The sequence below is a fragment of the Hylobates moloch genome, unplaced genomic scaffold (assembly GCF_009828535.3).
Source record: "Hylobates moloch isolate HMO894 unplaced genomic scaffold, HMol_V3 SCAFFOLD_18, whole genome shotgun sequence".
Taxonomy (NCBI): domain Eukaryota; kingdom Metazoa; phylum Chordata; class Mammalia; order Primates; family Hylobatidae; genus Hylobates; species Hylobates moloch.
In genome coordinates this window covers 70,087,242-70,103,535 of record NW_026652293.1, presented here as the reverse complement: position 1 = coordinate 70,103,535, position 16,294 = coordinate 70,087,242, and the positions used below count along the sequence as shown (strand labels likewise).

The 16,294-nt window shown below is 36.8% G+C and overlaps 1 protein-coding gene across 6 annotated transcripts in view; it reads right to left on the bottom strand.

The window, feature by feature from the left end:
• Positions 1-16,294, bottom strand: part of RYR2 (ryanodine receptor 2) — a 799,701-nt gene that overhangs the window by 306,910 nt on the left and 476,497 nt on the right. For all 6 annotated transcript variants that reach the window (XM_032137647.2, XM_032137648.2, XM_058430777.1 and 3 more), the window contains one exon: positions 9,329-9,412. In XM_032137647.2, the coding sequence (XP_031993538.1) occupies positions 9,329-9,412 (84 nt within the window). The remainder of the gene's footprint in view (positions 1-9,328; positions 9,413-16,294) is intronic.

Sequence of the window (16,294 nt, the reverse complement as noted above, 5' to 3'; positions counted from 1 at the left end):
AAATTGGCTATTTAAAAAAAATTTTATTTCAAAGTTCTGGGGTACATGTGCAGGATGTACACAAAAAATTGGCTATTTTAAAAAAAGATTTTATTTTTATTAAGTTCCGGGGTAAATGTGCAGGATGTGCAGGTTACATAGGTAAATGTGTGCCATGGTGGTTTGCTGCACATATCAACCCATCAACTAGGTGTTAAGCCCCGCATGAATTACCTCTTTTTCCTAATGCTTTCCCTCCCCCATGCCCCACTCCCTACAGGCTCCAGTGCGTGTTGTTGTTCCTCTCCCTGTGTCCATGTGTTCTCATTGTTCAGCTCCCACTTATAAGTGAGAACATGCAGTGTTTGGTTTTCTGTTCCTGCATTAGTTTACTGAGGATAATAACTTCCGGCTCCACTGGCTGCACGGTACAAAATTGGCTATTTTTAATAGGGAATATAGCATTTAATTCCAATTGATATATTGAACTTGACCGATTATCAAAATGTCTCTAAAATAGATGCAAAAGAGACAGCAGTAGAAATATTCTGGGCTGTGGAAAGGTTATTGTGCTATGATACTGCCCTTTCATAGACCATAGCCCAAGGGTTGCGTGTAGGAATCAACCATATTTCTAATAGTTACACAAAAGCAACTTAAAATGCATATGTGTATCATATGAAACCTTGGCACTCAGGAAATATATGCTTTCAGCAAGGGGAAGTGAGAGTCAAACTTAGAAATGACAGAGGTAAACCTAGTAGAAAACAATACTGGTTCTTACCAAGATTTTAACCAAAAATTAATCTTCTTGTGAACATTATATTTTGTTTAAATAATGTATTTTAAGAAAAGCTAAGACAATTTCTAATCTATGACTTTTATCAGTGTATCTAGGTTGTATCTAGGTTATATGGCCTGTGCATTCATACAGAATGTTCAGAAGAATGGACCTTTAAAGTCATCCACTAGGTTATGCCTGTGTCTTGTTCTCCCTAATCCAGTCAGTATTAAGTCCCTTGGAACATAGAATTCAAGACACCAGGACAAGGGTGGAAATAAGAAACCTTGCTCTCAATCATCACCTCTCTCCTTTAAAACTCATCCCCCTGTTTTCTTCCCACTATTTACATAAACATGCTCATGTGTCTCCTATGCTTTATCAAATTTATTTTTTATTTTTTTATTTTTTATTTTTTTATTGTGATGGAGTCTCACTCTGTCACCCAGGCTGGAGTGCAGTGGTGTGATCTCACAGCAACCTCCGCCTCTCAGGTTCAAGCAATTTTCCTGGTTCAGCCTCCCGAGTGGCTGGGATTACAGGTTGTGCCACCACGCCCAGCTAATTTTTGTATTTTTAGTAAAGACAGGGTTTCACCATGTTGGCCAGGCTGGTCTGGAACTCCTGACCTCAAGTGATCTACCTGCGTTGGCCTCCCAAAGTGCTGGGATTACAGCTGTGAGCCACCAGGCCTGGCCAAAAAAAAACTTCTTTAAACACCATTTCCTTCTAAACGAATACCATCAATACCATCTTCACTTTTTTTTTTTTTTTTTGAGACAGAGTCTTGCACCCACCACCACACCCAGCTAATTTTTGTATTTTTTAGTAGAGACAGGGTTTCACCATGTTGGCCAGACTGGTCTGGAACTCCTGACCTCAGGTGATCCACCCACCTTGGCCTCCCAAAGTGCTGGGATTACAGATGTGAGCCACCGCGCCCGGCCTGAACTTTTTAAAAACCAGTTATATTCCTACTATCTCCTCTTTTCCACTAACATTTTTTTTAAGTTGATTAAAACCTGGTTTCAGTTATCAATCACCTCTTTGTTACTACTATGAACATTTTCAGGCCTACGCAAAAGTATCAAAAATAATGAATACACTTGAAGCTCTCCTTCTGTTACACCTCAATTCCAATCCCCTCCTTATCCCCAGAGAGAATTATTACTCCGAATTTGAAGTTGACTATTCCTAGACATTATTTTTATACTGTTCTTCCATATATCTGGCTCTATGAATTATCTGTAGATTATATTTTATGTTCTTAAACTTTAAACAGTATTACACTGTATCACCTTTTTGGTAACAGGCTTTTTTGTTTTTGGCTCTAAGTAGTATTTTTGAGATTTGTCCATTGAATCTATCGAGCTATAGTTAATTCATTTTAACTGCTCTATAGTATGCCATTACATGAATCTATAAAAACTGTATTTAGGCCGAGTACGTTGGCTCACACCTGTAATCCCAGCAATTTGGGAGGCCAAGGCAGGCGGATCACCTGAGGTCAGGAGTTCAAGACCAGCCTGACCAACATGGTGAAATCCCGTCTCTACTAAAAAATACAAAAGTTAGCTGGGCGTGGTGGCGGGCGCCTGTACTAGGGAGGCTGAGGCAGGAGAATTGCTTGAACCCAGGAGGCAGAGGTTGCAACGAGCCAAGATGGTGCCACTGCATTCCAGCCTGGGTGACAGAGCAAGACTCCATCTAAAAACAAAACAAAACAAACAAACAGAAAAACAACTGTATAGGGATTGATGGGAATTTGGTGGAAATTTAAATTGTTTCCAATTCAGTGCTATTGCAATCTATGCTGCAGTGAATATTCTTTTCAGGTTTGTTTTGCATGAGTACAAAAGTATCTCTACAGTTTATTTCTGGAAAAAGAAATGGGTCACCTTCAACATTATAAGGTTTATAAGATTAGGCTAAATTGCTCTGCATAGTAGTTGTACTAATTTACATAGTCTTCCATTTTTTCTCACCTGGTGGGGGTGAAATAGCTTTTCATTGTGATTTTAATTTACATTTCCTTGATTAGTACTGAAGTTGAGTGTCTTTCATATGCTTATTGGATCTGCAGGGTTTTTTTATGAATTATGTTCATATCCTTTGCTCATTTTTCTATTTGGGCATCTTTTTATTAATTTTTAGTTCTTGATATTGTTCTGCAAGTTTTTTTTGTTTGTTTTTTTTTGAGATGGAGTCTCACTCTGTCGTCCAGGCTGGAGTGCAGTGGCGCAATCTCGGCTCACTGCAAGCTCCACCTCCCAGGTTCACGCCATTCTCCTGCCTCAGCCTCCCTAGCAGCTGGGACTACAGGTGCCCGCCACCACGCCCGGCTAATTTTTTGTATTTTTTAGTAGAGACGGGGTTTCACCTTGTTAGCCAGGATGGTCTCCATCTCCTGACCTTGTGATCCACCTGCCTCGGCCTCCCAAAGTGCTGGGATTAACAGATGCTTTTGATGCACAGATTTTTTTCCTTTAGTAAGTGCATATTTCAGATTAGAGGACATGAAACATAAATAACATCAAGTGTAGAAGCACACTTAAAAAGAAATAAAGCAAGGTTAAGGAAATGGTCAAGGGTCCTATCATTGTTAGAAATAATTCTGTAAATTCTCCTGAGTTTTCTATGCAATATTACCTGCTATTGATGACAATTGGGTGTTTTCCCTTTCCAAGCCTCATGATTTTTTTTCTTGTCTCATTGCACTGGCCTTATTGAACACATCAAGTAGTAGTGACTTATATTGTCTCATTCCTAAACCTTAAAGGAAAAATGTGAGATTTTACCTTATAGATTATTGGTTTCTGTTGCCCCTTGTTAGGTGAAAAAATCTCTCAGAGTATTGCCTTCTAAGAGTTTATATGCTTATAAATAAAAAAATCTTATGAATTATTTATTTCTAAATATATTGGGTTGATCATATGAATTTTCTTCTTTATTAGATTAATAGATACATTTGCTAATGTTAACCTATCTTTTCACTACTAGAGCAAACTCAGCTTGGTCATATTATACTTTGTTAATACACTACCGAGTTGTTTGCCAGTATATTACTTAGCATTTTTGCATCTATGCTCGTAATAACAATGGATTATAATTCCCCTTTTTCATACTGTCTTGATCTGGGCTTTGATATGAAAATCATGTCATCAGAAAATAAACTGTGAGTGTTTCTTCCTCTTTATTTGAGATTGTATTTGGTAGAAATCAATAGAAAAGTTGTTTGGGATGTGTGTGTGTGTGTGTGTGTGTGTGTGTGTGTGTGTGTGTTTGATTCAATTCCTTTAATGGTTATAGCTCTATTCACATTTCTTTCTTATTGGATCAGTTTTGATATTATTCTATACAACTGTCCATACTTTTACCTTTAGAAAGTTTTAATGTATATTTATTACATTTTTCAAAATATTCCTAAGTTTGCTAACAAAATTTTTTTTTCTTTTTCCTTTGTCAATCTTTTCAGAGTCTTTTTCCCCTGCTTAGTAGGTTTTTAAAACAGGCTCTTGGCATCATTGGTGTTTATATTTCATCCCACTCCCACCAAATTCATTAGTATCGCTCTTATTATAATTTATTTTCTTTTACTTCCTCCAAGTAATACTTAATATATGCAACTCATGTTTTAATATGAAATATTTTCCTTTTTCCATTATTGTGTTTTACAATTTCCATGATGTATAAATCCAGGAGATCTATTGTACAGCATGGTTAATATAGTTAACAATGAGGTATTATACACTGAACTTGCTAAGAGATTTGAAGTGTTCTCACAAAAAAAAGAAGGAATCATGTGAGGTAATGAATACATTAATTGGCTTGGTTTAGCCATTCCACAGCATATACATATTTCAAAGTATCATGTGGTATACCATAAATATATGCAATTCGTATTCATCAACCTGAAAAATAAAATAAACGAAACCAAAAATACTAAAAAGCTTTTTAAAAATTTGATTTTGAATCATCCGTTTATAAGAGTATAAAGGCATGAAAAAAGGATAGGTTCATTTAGCAACATCAAGAAATATGGGTTATCTTTTTAATTAGAAATAAACAAAGGCAGAGTGGTAAGTAAATCATTTTCCAGTGATATGCTTGATCCATAACCTATTTGGAAGTATATATATATATATATATATATATATATATATTTTTTTTTTTTTTTTTTTTTTTTGAGACGGAGTCTCGCTCTGTCGCCCAGGCTGGAGTGCAGTGGCGCGATCTCGGCTCACTGCAAGCTCCGCCTCCCGGGTTCACACCATTCTCCTGCCTCAGCCGCCCGAGTAGCTGGGACTACAGGCGCCCGCCACCACGCCCGGCTAATTTTTTGTATTTTTAGTAGAGGCGGGTTTCACTGTGGTCTCGATCTCCTGACCTTGTGATCCGCCCGCCTTGGCCTCCCAAAGTGCTGGGATTACAAGCGTGAGCCACCGCGCCCGGAAGTATATTTTTAAATGTCTAAATGTGTCATGATTTGTTATTTTTGCTGTTATTCTTTGTGATCCAGTGGATATGATCTTTACGATATCAGTGTCTAATGTCCTAAAGGATATTAAATTTTATAAATGTTTCATGCATGCAGCACTCTATATATGTCAAGCTTTTAATTGGTGTGTATTTATATTTTTATTAATCTTTGTTAATATTTATCTGTTACACATATCAGTTTCTGAGAGTTGAGTTAGGTCTATCACTATGATTGTATATTTGTCTATTTCTTTTTGAAAATCTACTGGTATTTTTCTTCATTGATTTTTGAAGCTGTTTTACTTGGTCTATACATGAGTAGTTATAGCATGAGGCTTGTTTTCTCAATCCTCCATAGAGTGACCTTCTTTTCTTAATATTAATTTTGCTTTAAGGGCAATTTTGTTTTATTCAGAAACTGATAAAAGGAGAGTACATCAGTTTCATTTTGAGCAGTATTGCCTAATGTGTCATTCTTACTATTTTCAACTTTTCTATGTTCTAAAGTTATTGATGTACCTCCTATAGCTGCATACCATAAATTATCTTTTTGAATCCAATCTGACAATTTCTGTTACGCAGATGGAGAATTTAATCCATTTACATTTGTTATGACTAATGGTATATCTGGATTTATATGTCATCAGATTTTTATTTTAAAAATCATTATAAAATAACTACGAAAGTATATGCTTCAAAGCATTATAATAAAGTGAACTTCATTAATCCATCACGAAGTTAACAATTAGAACATTACTAACATTACATCTAACTGTGTGCTGCTCCCCATCTTACATCCCTGCCTATATTTATACCAAAGATAATTACTATCTAGAATTATAATTTCATTGATTTTAGAAAGTCAGTCTTTATCGAAGTATGTATCTCCAAAATATGTATTTAGTTTTTATTTTTTAGTTTTACTTGCTTTTGAGCCTCCAAGATGGTTTTACATTGCATCACCTTGTAGAATGTTTTTTACACCCTTATTATTTTTTAGGTCCATCTATGTTGTCATTTATAATTCTGTGATTTCATTATTAGACTATAGCCAACTTGATTCATTTTCTTATTGAAGAATATTTCTTCCACCTCCTATAACTCCCCCCTTATTCTTTAGCTATTTCAAATAATGTTGCTATGAATGATAGATAGTTTGCCTGTTTGTTGGTGCAAACTGTCTCTAGGGTATATCTCTAGAGGTGGAACTGCTGGGTAGCAAGATGTGCAAATGTTCAATTTTACACAATGATGTCAAATTGCTTGCAAATTGGTTGTTAAAAAACCCCAACATTTTAGGCTTGTGCTGATCTGCATTCATATCAATACCTGTTATCATGAAAATTTTTGTCAATAGAGAAAGAATAAAATGATATCTCATGGCAAATTTAGAAATAGTATATAGACTGTCAGCAGGTCCAAGTATAGTTTTCATTGAAGGATCTCAGCTTTTCCATATCTTCACCCACTCTCAAATAATTGCTGTGTTGCATTGTGGGAGCAACACAAGGAATATGCATTAATAAATACTCAAGGCAGAGGACCTTAGTTCCTCAATGAGACAAACTTATTTTTAAACCCTGTGCCCCATCCATCTTTCTATCATCTAGCTATCAATCGCTCATCTACCTATCTTAAAGTTAGAAATTGGAATTGAGATGATTGTCATGGGGACATGTATGAACCCATTTGTTTCAACAGAAAAAGACAACCAGATATTTTTGACAAAAGATAATTCTGTTTTAGCTGATTGTTTTGACAGTGAAAACTGCCTTTATCAATCAGATTTTATAACAGATAGAATCTATACATGAAATAAGTTGAATTGTACCCCAAATACATACACACACATGCACATACACTCACACATAGCATTTGATACAAACAATTGATTAAATGTATTATGCTGTCAAAGATAATGTGAAATTAACATTTCTACTTTCTTATCCTTCTGAGTAAAAGAGTAACAGGTATAATTACTAGGTTGTTGTTTTTTGGTTTTTGGTTTTGTTCTGTTTTAGCCTTAATAATGCCTTTTTTGGATACTTTCCAAAAAACCTGAGAGTGGTTTGGAAAGGATGAGGATAATGAAAATGAGAGGATAATGAATTCTTTTGCAAGTCATGTAGATTCCAATTTTTGGCTTTCAAGAAACTGAAAAAGGGCATAATTGAGCTGTCACCCTGAAAAAATCATTAAATATGATTTTTCATAATAAACAATTATGGTTTTTGGTTCACGTAACTCAATGATCTTTTTAATAACAAAAATTATTTATATGAACGAAGACTGCAACCACTCTGCCAACTTGACTCTATCAGTAAATATTATTTGTACATGATACATAATGTAATTAGGTAAAGAATAGCTAAATCCATCTTACAATGAGCTATTTCCAATAAAATCCTATTTTATATTAATTTTTATTAAAAATAATTTATGTCATTTTGAGCACCTGTGTACTAAAATAATATAATGATAACTCAAGAGGAAAATTTTAACTTAATGACTATGATCACAGAAAACAAAAACAATTAAAAATTCAATTTAGATACATATCTTAGTTATAACGTAGGATAGAGTACTCAAAGACTGTCAAGCATAAAATATTGATTATTAGCATAATAGACAGTAGGAGAAATAATTTGAAAATACAGTTCAAAAAGGAAAATGAAATAATGTAAAATTCTCCATTATCAACATTTTTATGTCATTTTTAAACAGATCATGGCAGGTATCTGAACACTGTGGTCTGTGCTCATAAGATACACTCAAAGTTGATGAAAAAGTGTCATCTTGAAATGTAAATATGCAAAATGTACCATAAAATCACATCTTTTGGAACTATTTAAATTTTCAAAGAAAAATTTTAGAACCTAAAAATGCTCAAGGTAACAGTACAGTTTTTATAAACTCACTTATGGAGCACCTGGGTTCATAGGCTGTTGAACTGGAAGACTTGCTTAAATCTGCATTTGCACAGCAAAAACACAATTTCTACTTGGATTTTATGTTTTTCTGGGGGAACATGAGGCCTGAGGTGACTGATAGAGATCATGGGGTGGCTACTTTGATTATATCTCGATGCTATTATTTAATACATCTACAGGTCTGCTACTTACAAGTCGTACACATCAGAAAATAGCTTGGATACTTAAGTTTAAATAAATAAGAAAGTAATATGAAACAGCTATCATTTATTGAGTATTTCTTTAATACCTAAAACTTCCCTGTTAAGTAGGTATTACTAACGCTCATTGGCAGATGAGAAAGGTGAGATCTGAAGTTAAGCAGGATCATAGACATAGGTCATAGAACAGCAGGCCAAACCAGCACTGCAGCATCTATCTATCTCAATTTTCTCATCTTAAAATGTGGATAATAATGCCGACTTCATAATTAATCCTCGAATATGTTTTTATTGTAAAAGTAAATAAAATTATAAAGATTTTTGGGCAGAAAGTAGAAAGCTATATGTAATCATTTAGAAATATGGATACCTCTGTTAACATACAAACACACGCTGGGAAAATAACACAATTTTTATAACACACTCCCAAATATATTCTGAGCTTTGTGTCATCACTCAGCAATGTGATAGAAACTACTGTTTCACCAGATACTTAATGTAACCCCTAGGGTAATTTAGTTAGTTTAAATTTTTGAATCTGAATTTTTTTTGTTTTTTTTTGAGATGGGAGTCTTGCTCTGTTGCCCAGGCTGGAGTGCGTGGCACGATCTTGACTCACTGCAGCCTCTGCCTCCCAAGTTCAAGCGATTCTCCTGTCTCAGCCTTCCGAGTAGCTGGGATTACAGGCACGTGCCACCATGCCCAGCTAATTTTTGTATTTTTAATGGCGATGGGGTTTCACCATGTTGGCCAGGCTGCTCTCGAACTCCTGACCTCAGGTGATCCACCTGCCTTGGCCTCCCAAAGTGCTGGGATTCAGGTGTGAGCCACCGCACCCAGCCTTGAATCTGAATTTTATAGCTTCAGTAAAAGCAAGGCATCTGTGTGTCCATCAAGAGTTATTGGTTGCACTAAATCTCTACGCAGATTATTTACTATTGCCTAGTCATTCAACTTACTTCTTGGGTAGCTTCATTTTTTTCACCTTGTCTTCAGCATGTTCATCTGATATACCCACATGACAGCCTAATGCCAACAAAGTCCTGGAAAACAAAACCAGAGATAAGTGTGATCATTTCTTCTCTATGTCCAGAATAACCCAACACGACAGCAGTAGCAATGAGATACAACCTTGAAAGCACAACAGAAGTCTTGTTTATTTTATTTTTTATTTTTTTGAGACAGAGTCTCGCTCTGTCGCCCAGGCTGGAGTGCAGTGGTGCAATCTCGGCTCACTGCAAGCTCCGCCTCCCGGGTTCACACCATTCTCCTGCTTCAGCCTCCCAAGTAGCTGAGACTACAGGCGCCCGCCACCACGCCTGGCTAATTTTTTGTATTTTTAGTAGAGAGGGGATTTCACCGTGTTAGCCAGGATGGTCTCGATCTCCTGACCTTGTGATTCACTTGTCTCGGACTCCCAAAGTGTTGGGATTACAGGCGTGAGCCACGGCGCCCAGCCAGAAGTCTTGTTTTTAAGGCAAAAGGAACACTTATTGATTTGCTACTTATTCATTTCTGAGTAAGGGATAAGAAGCTGCAAACTGAAATGGCACAAAAAGGAATACACTGAAAAGTAAGTCTCCCTCCAACCTCTTCTAGTTCTGTTTCCTTCCTCGAAAAGCATCAGTTGTTACCAAATCTTCGATATCCTGCTGGGGAGTCTATGTACCTATTAAAGCAGATATGTGTGGTGTGTGTGTGGTGTGTGTGTGGTGTGTGTGTGTGTGTGTGTGTGTATGATATTATTGTTTTACCTTTTATAGAAATGGGTATATACAGGAGACATTTTGAGACAATTTGTCTTTAGTACCCATGGCACTGAGTGGTTTCTCCTGCCTTGATAGAGCAAGATATAATGGCATAATATTTTGGGATTACAGAATTTCTAAGGTCTGATCAGTTCTAGTAAGAATGTGGGAATTATCTGAAACCCATAATACTTATCTCTATAATATTTTAATAATGCGTGGATAGGTTGATGGTTATGTGTATATACATATATGTACATTATATATATGTATTTCCATATAGACAGGTATATATATGTATAAGCTTAACCATTTAGACAGATATATATAAGCTTATACATATGGATATCTATCTATCTATACACACACAATTATCAGTTAAATTTTGTTATATATGAAAAAATTAAAATAACCCCATGAAATTATCTTTCTAGTGTTAAATTGCAAAACTGTGGGGAGACCAAGAGCTGATTGAAGGTATAAAATAAGCTAAATAAAGAACGTGCACGTTGAAATGGGATTGGTCAGCAATAGAATAAAAAACGAACTCACAGGAACAAATATAGATTACACTTATTCAAACACTATCCAGAGGACAGGAAGATTTTACCAGCACCCTCTATTCCTTTATTTATTCATTCAATAAATACCTACTGAGTGCTATCAAGTGCCAGGCCCTGTGCTACAGACAACAGGCAATTATGATAGTATCTTCAGTGCAATGAGATAATCATAAAGCTATAAAAGTATCAAAGAGGGATGTCCAACCCAGCTCTGAGAGAACTCAAGATTGATCATAATATTAGGATTTATCATAAACTCAGGCAATTAAACCTTTGAGCACGTGCCCACCAAGAAATCTTCTGATTATAATGTGTCTTCCCAAGCGGATCTGTAAAAATGAGTATTTTGGGTTATAAGACAGTTATTATCACTGCAAATTAGTACCTCAGTGTGGTGTGCCAGGAATGTAGTTAATGTGAGTCCAGACTGAGAGACAAAGTCACATGGTGTATTGACATCAAAAGTAGGCCTGAGTCATAGAAAGTGTAATTAGTTAATGTCATCCTTAAGGATTTCTGAGAGAGAGCCAGTGTTTTATGCCATCAATACTATAATCTTCTCATAACTAATTAATTCAGCCTTATAATCTTCTTCCCAATGCGAACTACCTGGAAAAGTATGAATTCAACTCACATGGACAGTGAACATAATAGACCATATGTGCATAAAGATATAAATCCAAAAATATTTATTGAGTGACCACCATATCTAAGGTACTCTGTAGTACAGTAGTCCTCCCTTATCTACGGCTGATATGTTCCAGGACCCCCAGTGGATGCCTGAAACCACAGATAGTACCAAACCCTTTACTTTTTCCTATCCATACATACTATGATACATACTAAAATTTAACATATAAATTAGACACAGTAAGGGATTAAAAATAGTAACTAATAGAAAATAGAACAATTATAACAATATACTGCTCACAATTTCACAGACAGAAGAACTGTTGTTTTTGTAGATCTTGGCAAGTTCAGAATACAGTATTTTTTCCCCTTATTAAGTTGAGAATATTCACCTTTTCACTTAAAAGGCTTCACTTTATGGCTTCTCTGTGACATATTCAAATTGCCAGCATCTTTAATTTTGTGCTTTGGGGCCATTATTAAGTAAAATAAGGGTCACTTGAACAAAAGCACTACAGTGTCATGACAATCAATCTGATAACCAAGATGGCTGCTAAGTGACTAACGGGTAGGCAGCCTGTACAGCACGGACCAGGGGGACAAAGGGATGATTCGCATCCTGGGCAGGACAAAGCAGCAGGGCGTGAGATTTCATCACACTGCTCAAAATGGCATGTGATCTAAAACTTATACATCGTTTATTTCCAAAGTTTTCCATTTGGTATTTTCAGGAGTGCTACTGCACATGTTTCTCTTGACAGTGTTTACAGTCTGATAGGAGAAAAGATGATGACTGAAGAATTATAATAAAACCAAGTAGGGTTCCAAGTTTTAAAAAGTTACATGTTTTAGAAGTATCTTTAAGATATTCCAAGAAGGATCATTAAAAATTTCAAAGATGAAGATATGTGGGAATAAAGGATAAAGAGATGAGGAGGCAAATATTTCAGATAGGTGAACGAGACGGACAACCTGCAGAAGCAGGAGATCGTGGGTCTGTGTGGGAGAGGCAGAGAAGAGTTGACTGGAGTATTAAGATCTGACCGCGTACTATAGGTTAAGGGTAAAAAGAAATACTGGGGTAAGTTTGGGGGACACTATACGCTTCATAAATATTTCTCATTATGTGTGATGGCTGATTTTATGTATCAACTTGGCTGGGGCATAGTGCCAAAATATTTAGTCAAACATTATTCCAGATGTTTCTGTGAAGCCGTCTTTGGGTGAGATTAACATTTAAATTGGTACACTTTAAGTTCACATGGAACCAAAAAAGAGCCCTAGTAGCCAAGGCAACCCTAAGCAAAATGAACAAATCCAGACGCATCACATTGCCTGACTTATATATAAGGACATAGTAACTGTAACAGCATGGTAATGGTACAAAATTAGACACATAGATCAATGGAATGGAATACAGAACCCAGAAATAAAGCCACATACCTACAACCAACTGATCTTTGACAAAGTTAACAAAAATAAACACTGGAGAAATGACAGCCCTTCAATAAATGGTGCTGGAAAAAATGGCTAGCCATATGCAGAAGAATGAAATTGCACCTCTATCTCTCACCGTGTACAAAAATTAACTCAAGATGGATTAAAGATATAAATGTAAGACCTAGAAGAAAACCTAGAAAAAACTCTTCTGGACATTGGCCTAGGTAAAGTTTATGATGAAGATCCCAAAAGCAAATGCATCAAAAACAAAAATAGACAAATGGGACTTAAACTAAAAACATCTGCACAGCAAAATAACCTACAGAGTAAACAGACAACCTACAGAATGGGAGAAAATATCTTCAAATTATGCCCTCAACAAAGGATAAATATCCAGAATCCACACAGAACTTAACAAGAAAAAAACAAATAACTGTATTAAAAACTGGCCAAAGGGTCAGGCATGGTGGTTCATGCCTATAATTCCAGTACTTTGGGAGGCCAAGGCAGGAGGATTGCTTGAGCCCAGGAGTTCAAGACCAGTCTGGGTAACATAGGGAGACTCCGTCTCTACATATAATTCCAAGTTTAATCAGGCATGGTGGCACATATCTGTGGCCTCAGCTACTCTAAAGGCTGAGGCAGAAATTTTGCCTGAGTCTGGGAAATCAAGGATGCAGTGAGCTATGATCACTCCACTGCACTCCAGCCTGGGCTACAGAGTGAGACTCTGGTCCTGAAAAAAAAAAGAAAAGAAAAGAAAAAAGGACATAAACAGACATTTCTCAAAAGAGGAAATACAAGCAGCCAAATAAACACATTAAAAAAAATACTCTGAATTACTAATCATCAGAAAAAGGTAAACTAAAACCACAATGAGCTACCATCTCACACCAGTCAGAATGGTTATTTTAAAAAGTCAAAAAATAAAAGATGTGGGTGAGGATGTGGCTTATACATTGTTAGTAGGAACATAAATTAGTTCAACCCCTTTGGGAAAGAGCATGAATATTTCTCCAAAAACTAAAAATAGAACTACTATTCAGCCCAGCAATCCCATGACTGGATACCTACCCAAAGGAAAAGAAATCATTATATTTATTTTTTTATTTTTTTTTCGAGAAGGAGTTTTGCTCTTGTCACCCAGGCTGGAGTGCAATGGTGCAATCTCGGCTCACTGCAACCTCCGCCTCCCAGGTTCAAGCGATTCTCCTGCCCCAGTCTCCAAAGTAGCTGAGATTACAGGTGCTCACCACCATGCCCAGCTAATTTTTGTATTTTTAGTAGAGGTGGGGTTTCACCATGTTGGCCAGGCTGGTCTTGAACTCCTGACATCAGGTGATTCACCCGCCTTGGCCTCCCACAGTGCTGGGATTACAGGTGTGAGCCACCGCATCCGTCCAAGAAATCATTATCAGGTCAGGCGTTTGAGACCAGCCTGGCCAACATGGTGAAACCTTGTCTCTACTAAAACTACAAAAATTAGCCGGGCGTGGTGGTGGGCACCTGTAATCCCAGCTACTTGGGAGGCTGTGGCAGGAGAATTGCTTGAACCTGGGAAGCAGAAGTTTCAGTCAGCCGAGATCATGCCACTGCACTCCAACCTAGGCGACGAGCAAGACTCCGTCAAAAAAACAAACAAACAAAAAAAACCACCTGCACTCACATGTTCATCGCAGCACTATTTACAATAGCAAAGTCATGGAATCAACTTAAGTGTCTGTCAGCTGTTGACTGCAAAAAGAAAACATGGTACGTATACACCATGGAAAACTATACAGCCAGAAAAAAGAATGAAATCATGTCCTTCTTGCAGCAACGTGGAGAAAGTTGGAGGCCATTATCCTCATCATTTAAAAGAAAATTAAATACTTCATACTCTCACTTATAAGTGGGGGCCAAGCCAAGTGGATACGCACAGACTGTTAGGAAATAATAAATAGTAGGGACTTCAAAGCAAGGAGAGCAGGAGGGGAGCTAGTGTTGAAAAATTACCTGTCAAGTACAATGTTCACCATTTAGGTAATGGGTTCATTAGAAGCCGAATTCCCACCATTATACCTATGTAACAATGTACATAGGTAAATTCCTATGTATCTGTGTACAAAGCAATATACCTATGTTACAAACATGCACATGTACCCTCTGATTCTAAAATTATATAGTAAATTTTTTTTTTTTTTTTAAAGTACACTGCACTTTAAGTAAATCAGACTACCTTCCATAATGTGACTGGGCCTCAACTAATCAGTGAAAGGTCTCAACAGAAAAAAAGAGTCTGACCTTCCCTGAGCAAAAGGGAATTTTGCCAGCACCCTGCCAATTCTTTAAGGAATCTCTCTCTGTATATATCTGTGTGTACATATACATGTGAGTGTGTGTGTTTATCTCAAGAACCCTGACTAAGACATTAAGTCAGGGCCTCATATGCTATGCTGAGGGAATCACACTTATGTGAATGGACTAGGAGCTGCTAAAGGTTATTCTGCAGAATAGCAAAGTTAGAAGTCATCAGGTAGAAAATGCACTTTTTAGAGGCTGGTTATTTTCATTTTTATTAAATTTATAGAGTTGCATGACTATCAGCACAATCTAGCTTTGCACCATTTCCACGAGCCCATGACGTCCCCCATGCCTGCTGCAGTCATTTCTCACTCTCACCTAAGCTACTTTATGTCTCTATCAATTTGCCTGTTTGGGGCATTTCATAGGAATAGAATTATATAATATGGAGTCTTCTGTGTTTGGCTCCTTCCACCTGGCATAAAGTTTTTCAGGTTGACCCATGTTGGAGTATGTGGCAGTAGTTTGTTTCCTTTTATTGCTGAATAATATGCCACTGTAACACTGCATCACATTTTATCTATTCCTTAGTTGATGAACATTTGCATAGTTTCCAGTTTTCGGCTTTTATGAATAATGCTTCTGTGAACATTTATGTGTAAATCTTTGCAGGGACATAAGCTTTTATTTCTCTTGGGTAGATACATAGGATTAGAATTGCTAGGCTATGGTAAGTTTATGTTTAACTTTTTAAGAAACTTCCAAACTATTTTCCAAAGTGGTGGCACCATTTTACGTTGCCAGCAGTAATACATGTGGGTTTCAGTTTTCCTATAGCTTCACCAACACTTGGTATGTCTGTCCAAAAATTATAGCCATTTTATTGTGTGTGAGGTAGTATCTTATTATGGTTTTAATTTGTATTTTTCTGACTGATGATGTGTAACATCCTTGATTGCACTTTATTAGCCATCTGTGTATCTTCTTTGGTAAAGTATTTTGCCAATTATTGCCTTTTCTTTTTGAGACGGAATCTTGCTCTGTCACCCAGGCAGGAGTGCAGTGGCACAATCTCCGCTCACGGCAACCTCTTCCTCCCAGGTTCAAGCAATTCTCCTGCCTCAGTCTCCTGAGGAGCTGGGATTACAGGCGCCTGCCACCACGTGCAGCTAATTTTTTTGTATTTTTAGTAGAGATGGAGTTTCACCTTGTTGGCCAGGCTGGTTTCGAACTCCAGACCTCAAGTGATCCACCCAACTCA